This window comes from Hippopotamus amphibius, chromosome 15 (assembly GCF_030028045.1).
Source record: "Hippopotamus amphibius kiboko isolate mHipAmp2 chromosome 15, mHipAmp2.hap2, whole genome shotgun sequence".
In the NCBI taxonomy this organism is placed as follows: Eukaryota; Metazoa; Chordata; class Mammalia; order Artiodactyla; family Hippopotamidae; genus Hippopotamus; species Hippopotamus amphibius.
Genome location: NC_080200.1, coordinates 12,712,580 through 12,736,731, shown reverse-complemented (window position 1 = coordinate 12,736,731; position 24,152 = coordinate 12,712,580). Strand labels below are relative to the sequence as shown.

Below are 24,152 nucleotides of genomic sequence, written 5' to 3'. Positions count from 1 at the left end.
GACACCTGAGTTCTTTACTCAGAGTCTTTAAGTAGAATTAATGTGTGTGGCTTCATAGCTCTATATCTGACAACCTTTCCGTGTGACAAAGAATCCAGCCTACAACTGTTGGGGACAGGGGTCTGTTCTGGGCTCTTGGTAGGGTCTCCAGGCCTCACGGCCCTCTGTCCATAAAAGGGGCAGAAGGGACTGGGCCATCAGATGTGATCATGGGATGGGAAAATTTTTCCAAGTGAAGATTTTTATAATCGTTAGTAGTAATAACTACTACATCACAAATGCCTACTAAGTTCTAATGCAGTTTCTCAACTCTTTTTTTTTTTTTTTTTTTTTTTTTTTTTTTATAATACCGATGGCCTGGGAGTCAGAGACTCAGCGAGTGGGGCGGGGCCGTCCTCGTTTTCTATACCTGCAACCCTGGGGTTTGGACACGGGATAGAGACCCCTCCTCCCCAGGAAACCGTCTTACAGAGTTAAACGCGCTGGTTCCGGGACGCACTCCCGGGACACTGCCGCGTCTGCGGCGGCCCGGGTCGCCTCCCCCGGACGCGTACCCCACGGCCAGGTTCCGGGAGCGCGCTTGTGCGCGGGGCGCCGCGGCCGGGCCGCGCAGCGCGGGCCGGAGCGGCGAGCCCCTCCTGCTTGTTGAAATTCAAATGAAGCGAACTCCCTCCACGCGGGCGCAGGCAGAGAGGTCGAGGCAGGGGCGAGTTGGAGGGGGACGCGCTCCCAGCCAAGTCCGAGGTACCTTGGGCGGGGTCGAACCTGCGGCCAATGTGAGCAGAGGAGGCTTGAAGAGCTCTGGTCCCCGCCTCCCGCCGCACGATGGCAACCGAGCAGTGGTTCGTGGGGCCGCTCCACTCAGGCTCTGGGGAAACGCCGCCCCCGGACGACTTGGAACCTGGGGCACAGACCTGCGAAGACCCCTCATGGTCGCCTCCCCGTGGCCGACCTGGGGACCCACCCGAGGCGGAGCCCGAGGCCGTCCTGGGGCAGCTGCCCGAGGCCTCCACCTCTACGCCCTCCCCCGAGCCTCTGGCCCCAGGCCCCGGGCCCTCCCCTCCTCGCCTACCCTTGGACACCATGTTCAGCCCCATCACCGAACAGCTCCGTTACCTGCTCAAGAAGGCAGATGATTTCCAGAGCTACTTGCTCTACAGGTGATGTTGGTCGGGGTCCTACATTCTACCCGTGGAGGAGATGGAGGAGGGGATAACAAAATATGTGACATACACTAGGTTTGCAAACTCAAAAGCATTAGGAGCCAGAAGAGGTAAATGAAGCTTTCTGATTAGCAATCCAATTTCGAAGAGTTATGAGGACTGTGTAGAAATCTGGGGTTAGAGAGTGTGGGCTGTTGTGTTGGGCCCTTGGTGTTGCCAGATCGCTAGAATTTTTCTCCCACTTTTTAACCGTTGGCTTAGGTTTTTGAACCCTGGGCAGGCTAAACAAAACCTATCTGAGCCAGGTTTGGCCTACTGGCTACCAGTTTAAGACCTCAGAGGATAATATAATTCCTAGACCACAGGAAAGGGAACTGTGATTCTCATGTATCAATGTCCACTGGAATCCCCTAGGAGGTTGTTTAAACCCTAAATTTGTGGGCTTCACCCAGGGAATAGTAAGTCAAAGTCAGTCGTGGGACTCAGGTGTCTGCATTTTAACAAGTGTTTCAAATGTTTTTGATACTGGTGGTTCTGGAAGATGCTCTGAGAAAGGCCTGACACTGGGAGATTTTGTTTATAGTGGGGGGTCCAGGCCAGGGATACAGGTGGGGGGTGAGTAGAATGGGAGAAATTGGTGGGGGAGCCAGGGACCTCAGACAAAGGCCCCCTTCTCCCTTCAGCAGGGACCGAGTGCAGAAGGAACAGCTGGCAAAGGCCATGCCCACCTTCTTGCAGATGTGTGAGCCCTATTTCCTGTACCTGGAGGCAGCTGCACGAAGTGTGCCCCCCATCTATGGGGCCCTGCAGGAGCTGATCCGAAAGGGGGTGTGTGGAGCAGGTTTCCAAGACCCCATGCCCCTTTCTTCATCCCTCAGGCCTGGGGGATAGGGAGGATGCTCCTGGCAGGCCAGCTAATCTCATTATGCCCCCTCTTCCATGCAGCTGTTGGAGATCTCCCAACAGCTGACTCTGCGCCTGGAACAGCTGGTCCTTATGTACGCGTCATTTGGGTTTGTGGACCTGGAGGAGAGTGACCCCCTAAGGTAAAAGAGTTGGAGACTGGGATTGGGTCAGGGGTGGAGGAATCCAGGGCATAGCCTCATTCCCCACTCTCCCATCTCCTGCCAGCATCTCCTGTTTCTTCTGCGGGAGGTTCTCCATCAGTCCTTCCCACGAGGTGTCCATCTTCAGATACTGTGCCCCTGCCGCCTACACCGCCAGCCGTTTCCCCCGATACCTGTATAAGAAGATGCGCTGGAACCTGGAAACCACCCCGGAGTCCAGCAGCCGGGGGCAAGATTCCCATGTGGATTAGTGAGTCCCCTTATCAGAATCAAAGTCCTCCCCTCTATGGAGAATGCCAGTTTGGGCCACTGAACCACCACCAACAAAGCATGGAAAGCCAAGTAGGAAATCAAGGATTTTTGAAAGGTCATCCCCGCCTTTAAAAATATATATATGCCCCCATCAAAATAAAAGTCCGTATCTTAAAAATAGGCTGACAGGGAGGAAAGTCCTCAGGATTGAGTCATATCCCTACCTGAGAACTTGAAGGCAACTTCTGATGTTTCCACCTTACCTCCAAAATTAAAACCCTCAAACAGAAGTTAGGGAACTGCTCACTTTTAATTGTTGCCCCTTCCTCTCCCAGCTACTTCCTGTGCTATCGAGATACATGGGAAGACACAGGCAAGAGTCCAGCCAATTCGTGCCCCCAGATTCAGAAGCTGTGGTCCATCGGACGATGGGTGCCCCTAGGACCAGCCGAGGATGACCTTTATTCATGGTAGGAGCTAGGGCTATGGCAAGGTGGGCATGGGGTCTGGAGGGAGGGGCAGAACCCAACCGAAGACCATCTACATCCCCCAACATTGTTTCCATTGGTACTAAGGATAGCATTTTATTGTGCCCTGAAAAGCACTTTATGCAGACTAGTGTAACAACCCACCGAGATCTATACTTTACAAAGAAAGAAACAGGTGCTCAGAGAGGTTAAATCACCTGCCCAAGGACACACAGCTAGCTGAGTAATTGGCCAGGTCAGGACTAGAGTTGCTGAGCCTCCCAGAGCCATTACTCTCTAGGTTTCTCATCAACAAGAAAACCACTTTCCCCCAGGGTTTTTCCCACCCCCAGCTGAAACAAAGCCTCTTTTAGCCACAGCCTCTCGCTCAAGGGGAGGGGTTCCCGAGTAGCAGGGGGCGCTCACGGCCAGGCCTGTCTGTCCCCGGCCCCCAGGATTTTGTGCCCGCAGCCACCTGGGGACTACCAGCAGCTGCTGACCATCGGCTTCGAGGAGCCGTCGCACATGCTGGCCACCGACCTGCTGGTGCAGATCCTCATGGGCCAGGCAGGCACGGCCCGACCCCCGAGCACCGCCGGGCCCGCGGCGTGGGCCGCGCAGGGGTCTTGAACCTGGAGAGAGGGTGGGAGCTGGAGCTTGACAGTTCCAAACCCCAGGAGAGGGGGGAGGGGAGGGGCTCACTCGTTCTCCTAGTGCAGCTCGGCCTCGCCTTCCAAGGGGCCGGGCCGAGCTGGCCCGTCCGCACTGGGTCCGGCCCGGCCGCGGGGCCTTGCGTGCGGACTCACCAGGTTTATATTAAATAAAAGAAAGAGGTCACAGACTCAGCGTCCGCTTGGATCGCCGCTCCCCGCCCCTTGGGGCGAGGAGGCCCCGCCTACTCGCGCAGCCTTCTGGGAAATGTAGTCTGGAAACAAAAACCACCTTCCACCGACTGGCGGACGGGAGCTCAGAGCATGCGCAGAGGCGCTCATGAGGCAAAAAGGGAAGTAGCGGCTCCTGTCAACAACCGGAACCCAGAAAACCGCAAGTTTCGGGTAGCCGGGAAATTCAACGCCCACTGTGGGAAGGGACGCAGAGCCACGCCCACTTTCATATTTTGACCCGGAAATTATTTCCCTGTACCGAAAAAGACTGTATTTCCCGACGTGCCCTAGGAAATGGCCAGTGATCAGTTTCCTAAGAGCCGAGGTTAGATCTTTCTCATCCAGCTTTTGGGTCATGGTTTGGGCAGGTCGCTGTACCCCCTGGGATGTCCGGGGCGCGAGCTGGGTGGGAGAGCCGTGAGACACTCCAAGTTGGGGTCGCTAAGCCTCACTCCTACCTTGAACTGGAGAGAAGACCCGAGTTGAGAGGTGAACTCTCCTGCCTAGAACTACGGCGACCAAGTGGCGGAGCCTGGACCTGAACTGGGTTCTTCTGATAGCAACTGGTCACTTGTGAGGGGAGGGGTGTCCTTGCTGATCCGGCTGTCACTCAGCCGCGAGTTCCCTCCCACCCCACCCCACCCAAAGTAAAGGACACCTTTTGGTTCCCCCTAGCATTTTAGAGTGGGAGGAGAGACTTGGATCCCTGCTTTGTGGAGCAAAGCACTCGCTTACTTAATAGTCCCTGACACATAATATTATAATAAGTATTATGATTATCCCAGTTTACAAATGACAAAAATGAACGTGAGAGGTGAGGTAAATCAGGATTGGACCAAAACCCTTGTTGTTTTGGGGTGGGAGTGGAGGCTTCTGGTGACAGTTTCTGACTGCATCAAGGATTTTTCAGTCCACAACCTAGGTCTGAATGGGTACAAAGGGGTTCTGGAGTTCTCTAACACTGATTTGAGGCACCTGTGAGTTCACCACCACCAGTGTTTCGACTAGTCTAGTCCAATAGAAATTTAAAGTGACCACAAATGCGAGTCACATATGTAATTTCAAATTTTCTAGTAGCCACATTAGAAAAATAAAGAGGTCAAACTTTTAGTGATATTTTTATTTAACCCCATATATCCAAAATATTATTCCAACATATAATCAATGCAAGAAATTATTGAGATATCCCTCTTTCCTTGTACTAGGTTTTTGAAATCTTTTGTCTGTCTTACACTTACAACGCCTCTTGGTTCGGACTAGCCACACACAGCTTTAATCTGTCTCCCTTACTACAAATCCACAGGCCACTTAAAACTAGATTTCTGGTGGGTGGTGGCAGTACTGGGAGAGGAAGGAAACAGGTTTGATTTCCTGGGTCCTATTGCTCAGGAACTGTCTACACCCATCATTCTCTAACTTTAGAATCACGTGGACAATTTCATCATTAAGTTTGGGATGGAGCCCAAGAATGCGTGTTTCTTACAAGTTCCCAAGTGATGCTGATGTTGCTCATCCAGGCGCCACACTTTGAGAAAATGCTAGCCTACATTGACCTCATGGCTCTCAAACATGGCTCCATGTTAGAAGCACCTGGGGAGCTTTATTGATGCCGAGGCCTTTTATCAGATTCGGAGTTATTTGGCATAAGGGTGCCTTAAGTAATTTTTTTTTTTCGGCTGCGTTGGGTATTTGTTGCTGCGAGCAGACTTTCTTTTAGTTGCGGAGAGCGCGGGCTTCTTGGTGCTGGGGCTTCTCAGTGCCACAGCTTCTCTTGTTGCAGAGCACAGGCTCTAGGCATGCAGACTTCAGTAGTTGTGGCACGTGGGCTCAGTAGTTGTGGCTCACGGGCTCTAGAGTACAGGCTCAGTAGTTGTGGCACACAGGCTTAGTTGCTCTGCAGCATGTGGGATCTTCCTGGGGCAGGGATCGAACCCGTGTCCCCTGCATTGGCAGGCAGATTCTTAACCGCTGCACCACCAGGGAAGTCCCACGTCAGATAAGTTTAATATGCAAGAAAGTTTGAAAACCCAGGTCTACACGTAAGCAGTTCTGTCAACTCTACATACTTAGTTCTTAGCTCCTCTGCCGGGGAATAAGAACAGGTTCTTGGTGTTTCCATCTTCCACTTTGGCAGTGCTGGCTGTTTCTTGCCTTTCTCTCCTTACCTCCCAGAGTCACGGGTCAAGCATGTGCTCAGTGTGCTGATAGTGGGATCAGGGGTGGGTTCTTGGGCTGAGCTACTACTGGGGTACAATGCTGTGTGAGCTAGACCCAGGGCATACAGAAGTGGACAAGTCCAGTTTAAACAATGATTCTAAGTCTTTTCTAGGTTTCAGTGTACCTTTAAGAAGTTGATACACTAAAACCACAGAATATGCCGTAAGGATGCAGTTTTACAGCTTATCTTGAACCCCATCCAGGGGGGCCTTGGACCCCTTGTCTTGGGACAGAGGAAAGTTAAGGAGGGCTTACCAATCGACAGCCACAAGCCCTATTGCAAACAGGTGTTGCTTCCTGTCACTTCCTGCCTCCCACCAATTAAAGTTTTCTAAATAGTCACAATTATTTAAAGTTCAGTAAATTTTTCTTTTAAAGGCTGGGTTTCCAGTTGCTTTGGGGTTTTTTTGTTTGTTTGTTTGTTTGCTTGCTTTTTGGGTTTTTTTGGCCACGCTGTGGGGCTTGTGGGATCTTGGTTCCCAGACCAAGGATTGAACATGGGCCTGAAAGCACAGAATCTTAACCACTGCACCGCCAAGGAATTCCCTCCATTTGCTTTTGGAAAGCAGAAGCTTGACACCACTCACTCACTCATAGCACTGGTGATATGGAGGAATATCTACCCTCCCCCCGCCCCCGTTGAAACAAGGCATTTGTTTTACAGCACACCCTGTCTCTCTCTTAATATCTGCCTGGGGTCTGTAGGCATGTGAGGTTTGCAATTGCTAGGCAGATTATAAGTGGCCTCGCATGCCCTGCTAAGGAGCTTGAACCAACACCACCACTCTCCTCCTTTTTTTTTTTTTTTTCCTTTGTGTGTGTGTAGCTATTGTTTATGTCCCCAGGGCGGGAACAACCTTTTATCACCTCTGTCTAGCCAGCAACCTGCACGGGGCATGTCGTTTGGCACCAATAAATGTTGACGAAATCTGGAAAGAGAGGGCATGAATTCGTTTGTCCCAACGCCGCAGTTCGCGCCCGCGTCGCCAGGGGGCACTAGGACCCCGGCCGGGCCAGGGGAGACCTGCGGCCCCGGAATGGGGAGATAAGGGGACATTCCGCATTCCGGCCGGCGCCTCTGGCGACTTTCTCAAGACTTCCTCTTCTCGCTGCGCTCCCGACCCGCCCCACCCCAGACGAAGAGGACCCAGAAGAAAACAGCCTGCACTGCCTAGAAAGAAGGGGCTTTATTGGGGAGTGGAGGCAGTCAAGGAGGTGACCCCTGTCCTCTTAACAGTCAAGGCCGGAAGGAGAGGCTACTTCCCTTTGCAGTTAGGAGGAGAAGGGCTGGGCAGTTTTACTGGAGGGGTTGTGGTGGTGGTGTTTCCCAGTGGGGACTAAGTTTTATAGAAGATTCTGGTCAATTTCACAAAGTCAGGTTTAAGGATGGGCTGATCTATTGCGTCTCTCCCGGCTCAGACCTGTGGCCCCTCTCCAGGCCTTCTGCGGATCCGGAGGGCACGCCTGGGCGCGCCTCTCTGGGTCCCCTGACGGGCATGTTACTTCCGTCCGGGGACCCCAGCCGGCTCGAACCTCAAGGCTTCCGCTCCTCCTGGAGAGAGGGGTCAGACCGAAGGCATGCCTCAGAGGCCCGCGCACCTGGGGACACCCAGGCGCCGGGTGGGGCAGTTTCGGCCCCACGACCACTGCCTCTTTGTCACCCCTGGGCCACGCCTGGGACTTTGGGTCCTAGCGCAGAGTGACTTCCCAGGGGGCCCTTTCCCCAGCCCAGCGTTCTCCCATGCAGAGGACTGGGGTGGGGACAGCGACAAACGCCTGAGCCGGGGGGCGGGGGAAGAGGTTCCCACCTGCTCCAGACCGTTCTCCGAAGCCTTTCTGCGGGGAGGCCAGATCACCGCCAGCTTTCCGTCACCCCTGCTCGCTGCGGGGGAAGGGCCGCTCAGCCGGGATTGCCCCTCCTCTCACCAGCTGGAGGCGGCCAGGACGAAGGAGAGCGGCCGCGCCCCTTAAACACACACAGGCGTTCACCGCCCCCCCCCACCTCCTCCGCATGAAGGCCTGCATCCTGAGGGAGAAGGGAGGAACCCGAGGGAGGAGGGAGGCAAACAAACCCAGGGTGGGGAGGTAGGAACCTGAAAATTCAGAGGGAGGATCCAGGTGCGCCAGAACCCAGGGAGGGTTCCCTGGTACCTGACAAAGACATCTGGAATCCTCCTCCCTTTCCCCACCATGAGCCTAGATGGGGTGGATCTGGGAGTCCTACAAGGGGTGGGGGTGGGGGTGTGGAGCATAGGGGTGGGCAGAGAGAGGAGAGTTGAGAGGGGGGTCCGTGGAGTCTGGGAGCCAGGAAGGGGGACCCCGAGGACCAGAGGGCCACTGGAGTTGGGCAGTCGGTGAGAGCGGCTGGAGCCCTGGGAATCCCCAGCGATGGGGCGCCCGTGGCTTACCGGTTAGGCTGGGCGCGGGCTCCTTGAACTCTGCTGTGCCGTAGACGCTGAGGCGCTGGCGCTGCAGCTCCCGCTCGCGCTCATTCACCTCGCACACCTCCTGCTCCAGCAGCGATGGTGCGATGGGCGGCGGGGCGCGGGCCAGCCCCGGGCACCGGCCCTGCACGACTGAACGCGGCCGGCCTCCGGGCTCAGGCAGCCGCTGCGGGTCCGCGCTGCCCTCCGCCGCCGGCGAGGAGCCGCACCCGCCAACAGCCTCGAAGAAGCGCTTTAGCTCGCCCAGCGGCTGCGGCGGCGGCCGGGCGCGTTGCTCCGGGACCTCCCGGCGCGCCAGCGCCGCCTGCCGGTGGGCCTCCCGCTCGATGTCTCGCTGCATCTGCGCGCCCGCCCGAGCGCGCTCCAAGGCGCGCGGGAGCGCGGGGCCGGGGCCCGGCAGGTTGAGCACCGGTCGCACGCGCAGTTCGACGAGTTCGCGGCCCGCGCGACCCGGGCTCAGGCCCCGGCTCCGGCGCAGGCTCTCTTCGCGTTCGCAGCTGCGGCGAATTTCGCGCTCGATGGGCGTCTCCATGGGCGGCTCGTCTGAGGGCTGATGTGGGGTCTCGGAGCGCAGTAGAAAACGCAGCTGGGGGGCTTCCGAGTTTGCCTCGGAGGAGGTTTCCGGACCTTGAGAGGCACACCGCTCAAGAAGCCCCGCGCCTCGCGCTTCACACGGTTCAGGGTTGTCGCTGCCTGGCCCAGGACTCTCAAAGCCCCCCGCTGCGGTCCGCCCAGGGCTCTCTGAGTCCTGCCCCGATGATGGCCCAAGGACTTCGCTCTCTTGCCCGGGGGTCTCCGCGCCTTGGTCTGGGGAGGGCACGGGGACCTCGCCGCCTCGCCTGGGGATCTCAGTATCCTGCTCTGCGGCAGGCCCGGGAATTTCGCTGTCTAACCCGGGGGGCTCAGGGCCCCGCTCTTCCAACGACCCCAGGGCTCCGCTCTCCGGCCCGGGGGCCTCGATGTCCGGGGTTGGGAGCAGCTCGGGAGCCTTAGCTCCCAGCGCTGGAGTTTTGATGCCCAGAGCTGGGACTCACTGCCCTGCGCGGCACCTGTGGCTGCAGTCGCCGTCCGCTGGTTCCAAGGCGTCGCCTGCACCGGCCGCTTCTCTGACCCGCCTCTGGCCTCCAAGAACGGCCCCCGGGGGTAGGGCCGGGCACCTCCCCCTGCACCTGCCGGGAGGACTCCGGGCTCCGCCCTGACCCCGCCCCCGAGGCGGGGGCGCCTCAGCCTGGCACTGGAATTTGTCTACTGGCGCGCCTCTTGTCAGCTCAGGGCATTGGACTTTTAAAAAGAGGGCTTCCCTAGACCTAGCCCGCTACCTGGGGCGCCAGTCTGGGTGCAGTGTTCACTCAGTGGGCGCCACCCTGGCACCTTTCCGGCCTCACGTCCCGGCATTGCCAGGAGGCTTCGCCCGAGATGCACGCCTGGCTGGGCCTCTGAACCATTGTCCTCTGGTGGGGTGTCACCCGAAGCCATCTTTCCGGGGCCTTGCCTGTCCCTCCGAGCCTGTGCCAGCCGACGGGCAGCGACGCCCACTGCCTCTGGGCTGTCCTTCTACGTTCCACCCCTGCAGCGCGCAGCTCGGGCTGGAGGGGGCACCAGGAACCGCCTCACCGCCTGCCCTAGTCTCCCTACCAGTGCCTGGTCTCAGCCTGGTTCCGAGTCGAGCGCCAGCGCCCTCGCCCGCGCCAAGCCCAGAGGGCACTTCCCCTCACCCCCTCCCGGAAAAGTCCGCGAGGCGTCTGCTGCCAAGTGTACTCCCAGATTGAGCGACGAGGTAGGGACGCACACATAGAGCGCCCAGGGCTTAGCAGAGCGGCTGAGGTTTGAAAGGCGGTCCCCTTGGGCCCAGGCTACTGGGAAGGCCCAGAGAGGTATCCAGGCTTGCGGGAAGAAGTATCTCCCTGCAGCTGGGGCCAGATTGTGGGGTTCAAGGCCAGGATCGATGCCGGGAGACCAGGGACATTTTCCACTCTCATCACCTGAGCTCTCTCCAAAACCAGTAAGAAAGATATAGTTACCTAAAGAAAGTGGGGGGGGGGGGCTACATTGCCTCAGGAGCCCCAGTAATCCCCGAACTCTCTGCCTACCCTAGTGACTCCCCTTTCTGTCCTCCTCCCACTGTACTCTCTCCTGGATCTCAATCTCAAGCTGCTACCCTCCTCCCTTTGACCATCTGACCTCCTTCCTCTCTCTATTGGCCCAATTGGAATCAGGCCCACCTGGGTTCCATCCCACTCAGAACCTAAGTGTCAGCCTTCTCCAAGGCTCAGTTTCCTTGTCTGTAAAATGGGGATAATAGTGCTTACTCCCTTGAAAGGTGATGAGGATGAAAAGTATACTTCTGGAATGAGTTGTCTCTGCAGTGAACTCTCCACTTTATCACCTCCTGTCCCTCTTCTAGCCATGCTTCCTGGGCTCTTGGTTCCACCATGCCACTGAACCTTCTCTGTCAAGGACCTCCGTGACCTCCATTTGCTAGACCCGGTCACTGGCTCCTCCCTGATTTCATCTCCATTAGCTCCTTGGTCTTGGAGGACACCACCCCCTCCTGATTTTCCTCCTACCTCCCAGGTACCCCTTCTCAGACTTCTGGTTCACCTGCATCAATGGGCTTCCTTCCCCTCTGGCTTCCACTGGGTTTGGCTGATGGGAGAGAGTGAGGTCAGAATGTTTATCCCACGCCCCCTTCCTCCAAGCTTTGTTAGCTGTGTCCCTCCACTGCAGGCAGCCGCTCCTTGATTATTTCCTTCTGTTGAGTTCTCATAAATGACTCGGTTTAAGTATACAGTCTCTTTCCTGACAAACTCCAATCTCATGCTTTAAACACCATCTCTATGCTGATGTCTCCCAAATTTATATCTCTAGCTCTGACTTCTCCCCTATGTTTTGGACTCATATCTAACAGTACCCAGTCTAATAGCTATTCAATGAACACTTTCGAAACTGAACTCTTGGTTTCCCCTAACTCTACTCCTCTCTACTGTGTATAGCAACTCACTCATTCCTGTTTTTCATGCCCAAAATGTAGAAGTCAGCCTCAATTTCTCTTTTTCTCTCATCCCCTGCCCCGATCCATTCATATATTGGATTGCCGTTTGCTCTGCCTCCAAAACATATTCTGAATTCGTCCACTTCTCTTCACCCTTGTTCCACTCACTGTCCTCCAATGACTCCCCACTAAACTTAGAAGAAAAATCTAAATTCCCTACCCTGGCTCAGAAGGCCCTTCCCACTTCTCAGATCTCATCTCCTAACGTCTTCTCCCTTGATCACTCCTCCATCTCAAGCTTCATACTTTCCTCAAACCCCCTGACTGCATTCCCACCCCCAGGGCCTTTCGACTTGTCTTTCCCTCTGCTTGGAACGACTCATCACGTAGTTGGCTTCTTCTATTCAGGTCTTGGTTCAGATGTCACTTCTTCAGAGTAGTGGTCTCTGATCACCCAGCCTACATCAAACACAGCTTTTCTCCATATCCTTATCCCTGTTATTTTCTGTAACTCACCCAATACTGCAGTTATCATCAATTACCTTTATTTCTCCATTTATTTGTATATTATCTGTCTTCCCCCCACACCCAGCCAGAAAGTGGGCTGCATTACAGCATTTTCTGTTTCTCAGGCTCACCCAACTCCCCCATGCCTAGAACAGTACCTGACACATAACACTTGTTTAAGAATGTTCCCAATGCTGGGAACAAAGAAATGAACCAAACTTGGAAGTTGCAGTTGGGTTTGGGAGACAGACAGTTATAAACAGAACAGTCTTGCCTCAATGTGGAACCCAGGACAAGAGCACAAAGAGAAACCTATATATTATACATCTCAAGAGTTAACAGTTATAATATCAAACTACAAGCAATTAAGTAAAATATAGTCTCTCCTCCAAAAGGTGGAAACAACCTAAATATCCATTAACAAATGAATGGATAAACAAAATGTGATACACACGTACAATGGAGTATTATTCAGCCATAGAAAGGAATGAAGCACTGATTCATGCTACAATATGGATGAACCTTGAAAACACTGTGCTCAGTGAAAGAAGCCAGACACAAAAGGCCACATATGGTATGATCCCATTGATAGAAAATGTCCAGAATAGGTAAATCTATAGACACAGAAGCAGATCAGTGGTTGCCAGAGACTGAGGGGGAGTGGGGAATGGGGAGGACTGCTTAATGGGTACAGGATTTCCTTTTGGGGTGATGAAAAGGTTCTGGAACAAGATAGTGAGAAAAGTTGCACAACACTGTGAATGTACTAAATGCCACCAGTGGTAAATTTTGTTGTGTGTCTTTTACTGCAATTAAAAACTAATTTTAAAAAATATGTTCTCAGGACTTCCTCGGTGGTGCATTGGTTAAGAATCTGCCTGCCAATGCAGGGGACAGGGATTCAAGCCCTGGTCTGGGAAGATCCCACATGCTGCAGAGCAACTAAGTCTGTGAGCCACAACTATGGAGCCCATGAGCCACAACTACTGAAGCCCACACACCTAGAGCCTGTGCTCCGCAACAAGAAAAGCCACTGCAGTGAGAAGCCCACACGCTGCAACGAAGGGTAGCCCCCATTCGGCACAACTAGAGAAAGCCTGCACACAGCAACAAAGAGCCAACACAGGGCTTCCCTGGTAGTTCAGTGGTTAAGAATCCGCCTGCTAATGCAGGGGACACGGGTTTGAGCCCTGGGCCGGGAAGATCCCACATGCCACAGAGCAACTAAGCCTGTGTGCCACAACTATTGAGCCTGTGCTCTAGAGCCCATGAGCCACAACTATTGAGCCCATGTGCTGCAACTACTGAAGCCCATGTGCCTAGAGCCCGTGCTCTGCAACAAGAGAAGCCACTGCAATGAGAAGCCTGCGCACCACAATGAAGAGTAGCCCCCGCTCACCGCAACTAGAGGAAGCCCGTGTGCAGCAACAAAGACCCAATGCAGCCAATAAATTAATTACTTAATTTAAAAAAGAGCCAACACAGCCAAAAATAAATTTAAAAACAAGTAAGTAAATACATAAATAAAAATAAATACTTGTTCTCTCAGGGGAATTCCTTGGCGGTCAAGTGGTTAGGACTGAGCACTTTCACTGCAGGGGCTCAGGTTCAATCCCTGGTCAGGAAACAGATCCTGCAAGCCATGTAGTGCTGTATATATATATGATATATATATATATATATATATATCATATATATATGTATATACACATATACACACACACACACACACATATATATATATTTCCCTTTTCCTATTATGGCAAATATACTTTTTTTTCTTTTTTTTTTTTTTGGCTGTGTTGGGTCTTCATTGCTGCTTGCGGGCTTCCTCTAGTTGTGGCGAGGGGGGCCACTCTTCGTCGTGGTGCGTGGGCTTCCCAGTGAGGTGGCTTCTCTTGTTGCGGAGAATGGGCTCTAGGCACATGAGCTTCAATAATTGCAGCACATGGGCTCAGTAGTTGTGGCTCACGGGCTTAGTTGCTCCGTGGCATGTGGGTTCTTCCTGGACCAGGGATCTAACCCGTGTCCCCTGCATTGGCAGGCAGATTCTTAACCATTGAGCCACCAGGGAAGTCCATGGCAAATATACTTTTAGAATGACCTAGAAGGCCAGGTTCAGTTGAAAATATTTTGAATCCTTAGGAGTTTTGTACTTGAATGTGGGGCACAGGAAAACCCCAGCCCTCAGTCTGGCCTCTTTTGCTTCCCAGCCCCAACTCTGTCCTACACAGCGAAGAGCCTTATGCATGCACCTAGGGACCCCATCTCACATGTCCAAGCTCTTTCTTCATCCCTCTGCCAACAGCTGCCCTTGGCCACTTCTTGGCAACCCTGAGTAGGATCTAGAGCAGGGAGGGAGGATTTAGCTGTGTGCATTCCCTTTGCCCCACGGGGAGCAGGCCCTCTGAAGCAAGGTGCCCAGGGGACTTCCCTGGTGGTCCAGTGGTTAAGACTCCCCTCTTCCATGCAGAGGGCACAGGTTCAATCCCCGATCGGGGAGCTATGACCCTGCATGCAGCGCAGTGCAGCCGCAAAAATTAAAAAATAAAAATAAATTTATTAATAATTATTAAAAAAATAAATAAAAGCAAGGGGCCCAGGACAAGGGCTCTTCTCACTGAGGTTTATGTCAGAATTGCACAGCATGACCACGGCTGTGATGAGGGAAGCGCTGGGGGCTGCAGAAGACCAGCCTGGAGAATAGAGATGATTTCCCCAGTAGGGTGGTTGGATGAAACACATAATCAGCTGGGAAAAGGGGTGCTGGCCCTTTAAGAATGGGATGCGGGGTAGAACAGGGACCCTCAAGATTGGGTAGGAAGTTCTCTAGACCTTTCCCATCACCACTCTCCCCTAATAGTTATCACATCTGAGTATCCAGGGTCCTGGAGGCTGTTTGATCTAATTCTCTCATTCTCCAAAAGGGGAAACTGAGACCTTGAGACCTAGAACCCTAGGGGAAGTTGCCCAGAGTTGTCCACAGCCCAGGCCTTCTGGTTCCCATGGGGCACAGGCTCTGGCCTCCAGAATCCTCTAGCTCGATCAGCCCTCCCTCCTCACCCCAGAACCAGGGTCCAAGAAGGGAGGGCAGTTAGTGTGTAAAAATATCCCGTGTGTGGTGTGCAACAGTACTTGAAGGTGGGTGACACTTGGTGGGCAGGTGGATTGGAAATGTCTAGGGTGCAAAGTGGAGGCGCCATTGCCTGAGGGGATCAGGGACTCCCAACTCCCTTCCACCGGCTCTCGACCACGCATGTGAGAGTATGTTTGCCAGGAGGGAGCCGAGTGCAGCAAGGAGGCCAGTGTCTGGTAAATAATTGATCAGGACAGCTGATAGTACCTCCCCAGAACTGCCCGCCAGCCCCCAGCCCCCCTCGGCCCAGGCCCCGCCCATGCGTCTCCCGCCTCCTGGCCCAAACCAGCTGGACCAGCTCTCCCAGTGCCTGCCTGCCCCCCCCCCCCCCACTCCCGACAGCGCAGTCACAGCCTCCAGGGCACCTTTCGGCAAGCGGGTGGTGGGTCCTGAACGCGAAGACCAGAACGTGGGTTTCTGGGCAGAGATGGCCCTGCAGAGCCAGGTGTGGTCTCCGGCCACACCCATGTAAGTGTCCCGGGTCAGGGGGGCCAGTGGGCAGGGCCTGGGAGGGGCTCATGGAAGACGCTGGCCTTTCCACGGAGTGGGGGAGGTGAGAGCTCCAGCCAGCCTCTCCTAAGGGGACCAGGAGGAGTGAAGGGTGGCCAGCAGCGAACCCCCCAGGCTCTTCAATGCCCCCCTCCCCAGAAACTTGGGTGGGCCATGTGAACCCTCACCCCCTTCTTTTTTGAGGATTTTCCGCTGGCAGGCTTCAAGCCCAAGTCCAGCCTGGGGGGTGGGGCTATTAATTGGGTGGGGGGCGGGGAATGTCAGGGTCTCTCGCTCCCATATGTTGCCTCTAGAATCATCCCTCAGTGTCCAGGGTGGGAGGAAATGCTTGAGATCCAACAGGAACGAGGTAACAGCTCCCAAATTGAGAAAGAGGACGGCAAAATGGAAAGGATCACCTGCTTAATGAAATGACCGCCAACTAACTGTTCCTGGTGGGGCAAAAAGCCACCACCGTGCATGTTGTTCTTGTAGAGTTAGAGATGAGCAACATCTAACCAACTGTGCAGATTATTTTAATATTTGAGGTATGAGGGCTTTTTAAAGTAAGAGGGTGGAGGGGCTCCAGAGGTTTGTAAAGAATTCTGGAAAAGGGGCTCCCCCCAAGGACCCCAATTTGGTTCCTCACTCTTTTGGGTTCCCCGTTGCATTATTCACCAACTACAAACCTGGTTGCCTAGCAACGGGAATCTGATCCCCCCCCCAGCAAGGAAGAGGCAGGGAGATTACATCTTGGGGGTGGGAGAGCAGACGGGGGGACTTTCGCCATCCCCCAGGGACAAACCTATTAGCAGGGGGTCTGAGCTTCCTTTGGGATACCTTGTAAACCATGACTTCAGCATCCTACCCTAACTGGAAGCAGGGACCCACCCCCTCGCCATGCTGATCTCTGGTCTCCTGGCTGTCAAGAGGTGGATGCCTGGACTTCACTCTTCCCCACAGTGTTCCCAGTATTTTGGGTCTGAGAGCTTTGAGTTCTAATCCTGACTCAGTGACCTCAGACAAGACTTTTCATCAGTTCTCGGAGCCTCAGTTTCGCCACCCATAAAACGGGGACAGTAGTACTACTTACCTTCTAGAATGGTAGAGAGGGTTAAATGATTTTCTACGGGTAAAGCATTTAACAGTGCCTGGCACATGGTGAGCACTGGCTAATGGTTGGCTGATATTCTTCTCAGTTGGAATGTCAACTCAGCAAAAAGTTGACTACAGCGTCTCAAGATCAGGGCAGGGAGGGGGAGGCGGAGGTGGCTGTGGGAGCCTAGCGGAAGCCCCATAGAGCACTTAGAGCGCTATATATAGTAAGTGCTAAATGTGAGCTCGCTATTGGACCTTCATGGTGAGGCCAGAGAAGACCCTGGAGGCCCCGCCAGAGTTTGGGCAATGAGGTTAAAGCTCATCCAATAGGTTAGTGCTCAAATTAATAAATATTTGAAGGCTTGCTCTGTGCCCACCCAGGGCTAAGTGTCAGGGACAACAGGCAGATAGATACGTCCTTCTAGATGTTGGCCTGTGAGACACCTGAACATAGCAGTCAATCCATGACTGTGATGACAGGGTGATGTCCCTGAAGTGCCCGAAGCAGTCAGCCTCCAGCTTCCAGGAGGAGCCCAAATGGATGAGGGGTGGCCTGGAGGCTGGGAATTGGGGATCCTAGAGTGCTTTGAGGTGGACAACAATGGGGGAATCTCAGGTTAAACCTTAAACGGCGAGTCACCCTCCCCCTCCTCCCAGTTCAGAGTCCAACACTAGGCAGTGTGACCTGGCGATCCTTGCCCCCAGGGAGGGTGGTTTGAAGGTGGAGGAGGCAGCTTCAGAGTTACCATGGCAATGGCATGTGTCCATGGTGGGATGGACACTTTTCTCCCAGACTCCCTCATCCCCCAGCACTTAAGGGTGGGGGGCCAAGGTCCAGAGAGGGTATGGAATTGGAAAGAGACACAGAGCATGCTTGGGTCTAGCAGGACTCGACAGTTGCTGGGAATGGTTATTATACTTAATTGAAAACATTATTAGTCATGGGAATTATTTAAATTTTTTGTTTCCTGTTTTGGCTGCACTACGCAGCTTGTGGCATCTTAGTTCCCTGACCAGGGATTGAACCCGGGCCCTCAGCAGTGAGAGCATGCACTCCTAACCACTGGACCACCAGGGAATTCCCTAAAATTATTATTAATAATAAACTATGCTACTGTGTTTGAAGCACTATGTCCTAAGTTTTTTGCTGCATGGATACTTCCTTGCAAGGGCATCTCTCTCTGCAAGGTAAGGGTCAAGCTATCCCGATCCGTTTTACAGATGGGGAAACCGAGGCTCAGAGGGTTGATGTCAAGCCTAGGAAGGGATTCAGCTCAGCCTGTCATGGTCTCTGCTCTCTCCCCCTCACAGAATCCCTGCCTTCGGCCCCGACTCCTCCCAAATGCAAAGGGGAAACTGAGGAAACTGCTGGGTTTTGGTTGGTTTCCAAGCAGCTCGGGGATCTTGGCTCAGAGAGGGGTATTCAAGAGGTGGGCCTGCTGAGGGGTGGGCCCCTGTGACACTCCTTTGGCAGCCCCCTCCCTCTCCCTGCAGGCCCATGGCGGAGAGCTCCCTCTACCGGCAGCGGCTAGAGGTCATCGCGGTACGTGAAGCCCTACGAGCGCGCTCAGCCCTGCGCCCTGGGCACCCCTAGATTTGCCCGATGCCTCTTTCTCAATTCCTTCCTATCACGGGAGCACGCTTAGGGCTCTGAAGGTGCGGGGAGCACCCTCAGCTCCAGCCTTTCTCGGGGTGCCCCACCTAAATCCTCAGGCCCCTCCGCTCGCCAGTTCCTCTGATCGCTGACACCCCTAGAATGGAGAGCTGCAAACTCCTCACTCTCGAAGTCTACAGCATCCGATGCTCCATTCTTGAACCCCCTCTCCCAATACCCTGTCTGAACCCCAGCTCTCAGACCCCCATATCTGGACCTCATCTCTCTGAACTCCTCTATCTATATCTCCATCTCTGTGGACCCCGTCTCTCTGAACCCCCATCTCACTAACCCCCATCTCTCTGGACCGCATCTCTACATCCCAGTCTCGCTGGATCCACATGACAGCACCTCTATTTCCGACCCCCCATCTCACTAGCCCCCTCCCTTTGATCCTTATATCTGGACCCCATCTCTCTGAATCCCGTCCCTCTTAACTCCATGTCTCAGAACCCCCCCCCCCCCGCCGCCCCCGGATTCCCATTCCAAGGCCCTCCCTATCCACAGACCCCCATTCTGCGCGGGTATGGCTTCCGCAGCATCCCGGGCGCGGCCGGCCCCGCCCCCGTCGGCCCCGCCCCCACCCGCTGCTGAGTCAGCGCCTCCGCCGCCCCCTCCTCGCCTGGGGCCCCGACGTGTGTTCCGCCACCCTGCGCGGCTTGCAGCCCCGGGAGTCCCGGGAGCCCCCGGGAGCCCCCGCGATCCCCGCCGAGGAGGGAGAGCGGAAGGGGAGGCGGCGGCCCCGCCCGGCCCCGCCCGGCCCGCGGGCAGCTCCGGGTCCTCTGTGCGCAGGAGAAGCGGCGGCTGCAGGAGGAGATCCGCGCCACGCGCCGGGAGCTGGAGGAAGAGAAACTCCGCGTGGCGCGGCTCAAGGTTGGGGGAGGGCGGGGGCACCTGCTTAGTCCGGGCAATGAAGTGGGGGGTGTCTGTGAGTCAGTTCTGGGGACCAAAGGAGGCTCTGTCTAAACATGGGGGGATGTTGGTTCTAGCTTTGGAGGCGGGCGTCTTCCCCAGCTTGGGAGAGTGGGTGGTGGTGAAGGGGACATTTGTTCCACCTTTGAGAAGAGTATGGGGACCGTGGAGGTGTTTGTACCGCTTTGGGGTAGGGAGGGGCTGATAGGGACATTGATTTCACCTTTGGGAGTGTCTGTCCCATTCTGGAAAGGTTAGGAGAAATTGATGGGTGTTTTTGCCAGTGTGGGAAAGCAATGGGCTGGTAACGGGGTGTCTGTCCTACCTGGCATTGTTGGGGCACGTATCCGCCAGCCTGAGGGAGAAATGTCGGTCCCATCTGGGTGTTTGCGGCGCAATGAGAAATCGGCCCAGGGTGGAGCGTCGGGAGGGGGCGCTACATGAGGTGGGGTAGTGCATATGCCCCTGCCCATGCCCAGAGGAAGTCTCTCCGGGAACGGTGGCTAATGGACGGGGCAGCTGAGGAGCCAGAGCGGCCCCAGGACCCCGCCTCACAGGAACCCCAGTCACCTGAGGACCAGGCTCAGGCTCGCATCCAGAACCTAGAAGACAGCTTGTTCACGTGAGTAGGGCCCCTGCCTGACAGCTTTGCCCCAGCTTGCCTAGGCCCCTCAGCCCACTCCACTGGACACTTCGGGTGGGGGTGGTCCACTGAGCCTGGAGTGCAGGGTCCCAGCAATCCCTTCTCGTCCCCAGACTCCAATCTCAGCTGCAGCTGTTGCAAAGTGCGTCCACAGGTGCCCAGCACAAGCCCTCAGGCAAGCCCACCTGGCGCCGACAGGTGAGGAGGTAGAGGAGCAGGTGGAGGGAGGAGGAGGTGTGGCCAGCAGAGCCCCAAGCAGGACCTCTCTAAGCACAGTTGTTGTTCAGCCCGTTCCCCCTGCAGTAGAATCTTAACCACTAGACCACCAGGGAAGTCCCCAAGCACAGTTTAGATGCTGGATCGTTTGCTTTGTGGTCTTGGGCTAGTCACTTTCCTTGCTTAAGCCCCAGTTTCCCCATCTTTAAAATGAACATAACAGCAGCACACACCTGGAAGAGGTGTGAGAAAGGGTTAATGAGATCTTAACTTGGCACCAGGAACGGGCACAAGGGAACTTGTGATACTATATGGTTGCCAATATGACCCGAATAATGAAAGTGGTCAGAAATGCATGTGTGTGCGGGGTGGGGGGGGGGGGGGGTGTGTGGAATTCCCTGGTGGTCCAGTGGTTAGGACTCAGCGCTTTCACTGCGGTGGCCTGGGTTAAATCCCTGGAGCTAAGGTGATCCTGCAAGCTGAGAGGTGCAGCCAAAAGAAAAAAAGAAAAGAAAATGTGGGGAACCATTCATGGAATTCGGTCTCAAAGGTGGGAAAGGGTCACCATGAGATGCTTTCATGATTTGAGGCATCTACATGGCTTTTGGGGTTGTTTTTTTTTTTTTTTTGGTAATGCCTCTATTCTGATACAACCCACATGTCATACAACATACAGGTTTTTGAAAACCAAAACAACTTCACATTAAAATCTGGCTTTCTGGGTTGTCCTTGAAGTCCAAAGATCCAGTAACATTTGCACCTAGCCACAGTGAGGTGAGGTGTGGGTTTTCCACAGTCCCCACCTTTCCCTGATGCCTTATCTTGGCTCCCAGGTGCCTGTCGCAGGACAGAAGGGTAGAGGAGACCATTAATTGGAATGGGAAGCAGCTGTGGGGTTTTTAATCTAAGCCGGAAGTTTCTTGCCAGAGATGCCCAAAGCATGATTCTTGGCCCAAGGGAGCTCACAGTTCAGATGAGGAGATGGGGTGCAAAGAGTCTGTGAGAGGGGAGCCCAGGATGTGGGGGAAGCTCATAAGAAGCACCTAAGTGAGGTTGGGGGTTCAGGGAAGGCTTCCTGGAGGAAGTGACATTTATGCTGAATTAGATGGGAACCAGGCAGCAGAGAAAGGGAATTCCAGGCTGAGGAAACAGCTTGGGCAAAGGCCTGGAGGCTGGAAAGAGGAGGGAAGGATCAGAGACCTGTGAGGAGATCTGTGGGGGTTGGTGTAGGCGACCTGCAGGGCTGTGCTCAACTCTCCTCCCTGATCTCATCTTTCCCTCCATCCCTTCCTCACTCCACTCCAGCCACCCTGACCCTCTTTTCTATTCCTTGAACTTGCCTAACTCATTACAGCCCCAGGGCCTTTGCACTTTCTGTCCCCTCTGCCTGGAATGCCCTTTCCCCCCTCTTGACTCAAGGCTGGCTCTTCTCACCTTTCAGGACTTTGTTCAATGTTACCTCTTCCAAGAGGCCCTCCTGCATCTTATACCTAAAGGAGGCACCCCATCACCTCCCAGGCATTCCCCAGTCCCTTATCCTGCTTCTTTTTTTTTTTTTTTCCTATCATAGCTCTTCTCCCTGAATTATAGATTTGTGTTTTATGTTTATTACCTGCTTCCTCCCACTGGAATGTAAGTTCCGATAGCAGGAGGCTTAAGTGTTTCTTAAGTAACCTCAGTAGCTGGCAGAGTAGGTCCCCAATTCAGAGGGATTAGCTGCATGGACACAGTATTGATTGATCACCTCCTGTGTGCAAGGCAATGGAGCAGAGGGAGATAAGACGGGTGAGGAAAGCCGAGGTACAATAGAGGGTTTGGTCCTGAAGGTAATAGGGAGCCACTGAGGGTGCTTGAGCAGGGGAGGGGTACTGGCATGCAGGAGGCTGGAAGTGGAGATGTGGGCTGGCCTGACCTTGTTTCTGCCATCCCTGCAGGGTCACCGTCCTCTCTCCCAGCCCACCGTGGAGACAGGTCCTGCAGGTGGGTGTTTTGAGGTCTGGGGTCGCACGAGGAAGGGTCTGAATCTCACTCTGTTGCCCCATCTCTCCTCTCCCTTTCTCCCCTGACTCCTCCAGGCCAGACTGATCTAAACAAGAGAGCCTCCCTACCAGCCGGACCAGTGAGCACATACCCAGAGTCCCCCTCTGAGCCCAGAGAGGAGGCTGTCCGGGTTCTAACAGCCCCGAGACAGGTCCCTGGGGCAGCAGGGGCCTCCTCTGAAGCCAATGGGCCCTGCCCTGGATCCAGCCCCCCTCCGGAGCAGGAGCAGGGTCGGGGAGTAGCAGCGTCTGAGGGGGGAGTGAATGAGGCCAAAGGGGGAGGCATGGTGAAGGTGGTGTGGGAGGGGCTGAGGGCCACAGAGGATTGTGCCATGGAGGTCACAGGCCTGGAGCTGGAGGCTAAGGTGGAGGAGATGGTGCTGGAGGCCATCGGGGACAGACAGGAAGCCGGCCGCCCAGAGCTCCCTTCGTGGGTCAAGGAGGACAGGGGTGTCGTGGAGGTGGTCTGGGAAGGGGTGGGAGGCACGGAGAGCAGTGACTCAGAGGCCACTGGGTCCGTGAGCAGGGGCCTGGAGGCTGCACAGACCAGCTCGCTGAGGCTCCAGGAGGGACTGGGAGGAGCAGCTTCTGGAGAAGGGGAAGGTGCCCCCAGGAGCAGCCCTGATGGTGATGGGCGGGGGGGCTTTGGAGGGGAGGAGGGGTCCTTCATTTGGGTGGAGAGAGTGACCCTCAGTGAGGAGTGGGAGGAGCTGGTGGTGGAGGGGTTGGAAGGGCCAACGGCGCTGGGAAGGGATGGAGAGGATGAGAGTCCGCCGGGGGCGGAGGGCAGAGGTGGGGAGGAAACGTGGGAGGTGGAGAGGAGGCAGGCAGAAAAATCAACAGGAAGGAGAGGAAGTGAAGGAAAGGCAGGCGCAGAACCAGAAGGAGCAGAGGTGTCGCCTGCGGTGGAGAGGAAAGGAAGCGAGGAATCCTTGGAGCCGGAGAGGAGTGGCGGTGAGGAAAAGGTGGAGACAGAGACAGGAGGAGGTGACGAACCACTCTCGGCAGAAAGAAAAGGTGGTGCGGGACCTCCGAGGGCAGAGATGGAAAGAGGCGAGGAGCCATTGGGAGTAGCGCAGAAAAGTGCTGAGGAAAAGTTAGAGGCAATCAAAGAACCACTGGTGACAGAAAGAAAAGAAGGTGAAGAATCACTGACGGTAGAGAGAATAGGAGATGAGGAAGCATTGGAGGAAAAGGAAAAAGATGAGGAATCACTGAAGGAACAGAGAACGGGAGGTGAGCAGCCATCGGAGGCACAGACAGGAGATGAGGAATCACTGAAGGTAGAGAGAATGGCAGGTGAAGAGCCACTGCAGACAGAGAAGACTCAAGGGGTGGAGGAAGATCTGAGTCCAGGAGAGCAGAGAGAGTCAGGAGGAGGAAAGGAATGTCAGGCAGAGGAAGTGAGTGAGGAAGGGCGTCCCCTGGGGGCCAAGGAGGAGCCGAGACCGGAGGAAGAGGGACAGCAGGCCCAGGAGAAGCAGGAAGGCTCCCCGGAAGCAGAAGCAGTGAAGCCCCAAACCTCTGCTGAGGGCCAGGACCCCTCTGGGGATGCCACCCCCCTCCTGGCAGAGCCCTCGGCTCAGGAGCAGCCCGCTGAGTGCCAGCCACTGCTTCAGGTGGAGGGGCCCAGGGCCAACCCCAGTGCCCACCCCGTGCCCACCTATGCACCTGCCCGGCAGCCAGAGCCATCTGCCCCTCCTGAGGGGGAAGAGGTGAGCGGCTCTAAGCAGAAGTGCCAGTGTTGTGCGGTTATGTGAGCCCGCACCCTCCACCCCGCTCCCAGCTCCTCTCACAGCTACCTCGGCCTCTTGGCATCCAGCAGATGGTCCCAGGCACAGACAGGGCACCACGGGACTGGCGATGGCACCTGGGAGCCAGCTGGTCCACATGTCCACCTCCACCTGGGCTTCCAAACCCTTTGCCCACTGCCTGTGACCCTGGCCCCCTTCTGTGACAAAGCCTTTATACT

At 55.1% G+C, this 24,152-nt stretch overlaps 3 protein-coding genes across 6 annotated transcripts; 2 read left to right on the top strand and 1 right to left on the bottom strand.

Moving 5' to 3' along the window:
• Positions 1–825: 825 nt before the first annotated feature.
• Positions 826–3,638, top strand: C15H19orf67 (chromosome 15 C19orf67 homolog). The gene is made up of 6 exons (XM_057710112.1): positions 826–1,160; positions 1,847–1,991; positions 2,109–2,209; positions 2,295–2,480; positions 2,818–2,952; positions 3,405–3,638. The coding sequence occupies exons 1-6, from the start codon at positions 826–828 to the stop codon at positions 3,577–3,579; spliced, it is 1,077 nt and encodes a 358-aa protein (XP_057566095.1). The 3' UTR covers positions 3,580–3,638.
• A 3,234-nt stretch (positions 3,639–6,872) lies between these two features.
• On the bottom strand, positions 6,873–9,601 carry MISP3 (MISP family member 3). 4 transcript variants are annotated; one of them, XM_057709539.1, is made up of 4 exons: positions 8,459–9,592; positions 8,202–8,270; positions 7,859–7,932; positions 7,219–7,602 (listed from the first exon to the last, which is right to left on the bottom strand). In XM_057709539.1, the coding sequence occupies exons 1-4, from the start codon at positions 9,024–9,026 to the stop codon at positions 7,585–7,587; spliced, it is 729 nt and encodes a 242-aa protein (XP_057565522.1). In that variant the 5' UTR covers positions 9,027–9,592; the 3' UTR covers positions 7,219–7,584. The 4 variants fall into 4 exon arrangements, 3 of the variants coding, with proteins under 3 accessions (XP_057565523.1, XP_057565522.1, XP_057565524.1); XM_057709540.1 differs by lacking the exon at positions 8,202–8,270 and having other exon boundaries at positions 6,873–7,602; positions 8,459–9,601; XR_009049229.1 differs by lacking the exon at positions 8,202–8,270 and having other exon boundaries at positions 7,529–7,602; positions 7,859–7,979.
• Positions 9,602–15,541: 5,940 nt separating this feature from the next.
• On the top strand, positions 15,542–24,100 carry PALM3 (paralemmin 3). The gene is made up of 7 exons (XM_057710527.1): positions 15,542–15,597; positions 18,211–18,259; positions 19,163–19,243; positions 19,762–19,904; positions 20,039–20,123; positions 22,076–22,121; positions 22,217–24,100. The coding sequence occupies exons 1-7, from the start codon at positions 15,557–15,559 to the stop codon at positions 23,938–23,940; spliced, it is 2,169 nt and encodes a 722-aa protein (XP_057566510.1). The 5' UTR covers positions 15,542–15,556; the 3' UTR covers positions 23,941–24,100.
• Positions 24,101–24,152: the final 52 nt, after the last annotated feature.

Excerpts from the sequence above, each read along its gene's own strand:
- C15H19orf67 (XM_057710112.1), top strand. The coding sequence starts at position 826 with ATGGCAACCGAGCAGTGGTTCGTGGGGCCGCTCCACTCAGGCTCTGGG. Across the intron at positions 1,161-1,846 it reads CAGAGCTACTTGCTCTACAG|CAGGGACCGAGTGCAGAAGG; the intron begins GTGATGTTGGTC and ends TTCTCCCTTCAG. Across the intron at positions 1,992-2,108 it reads AGGAGCTGATCCGAAAGGGG|CTGTTGGAGATCTCCCAACA; the intron begins GTGTGTGGAGCA and ends TCTTCCATGCAG.
- MISP3 (XM_057709539.1), bottom strand. The coding sequence starts at position 9,026 with ATGGAGACGCCCATCGAGCGCGAAATTCGCCGCAGCTGCGAACGCGAA. Across the intron at positions 8,271-8,458 it reads GCCCGCGCCCAGCCTAACCG|GACTCCCAGATCCACCCCAT; the intron begins GTAAGCCACGGG and ends CACCCCTTGTAG. Across the intron at positions 7,933-8,201 it reads ATTCCAGATGTCTTTGTCAG|CGAGCAGGGGTGACGGAAAG; the intron begins GTACCAGGGAAC and ends CTTCCCCCGCAG.
- PALM3 (XM_057710527.1), top strand. The coding sequence starts at position 15,557 with ATGGCCCTGCAGAGCCAGGTGTGGTCTCCGGCCACACCCAT. Across the intron at positions 19,244-19,761 it reads TCCGCGTGGCGCGGCTCAAG|AGGAAGTCTCTCCGGGAACG; the intron begins GTTGGGGGAGGG and ends GCCCATGCCCAG. Across the intron at positions 22,122-22,216 it reads CGTGGAGACAGGTCCTGCAG|GCCAGACTGATCTAAACAAG; the intron begins GTGGGTGTTTTG and ends TGACTCCTCCAG.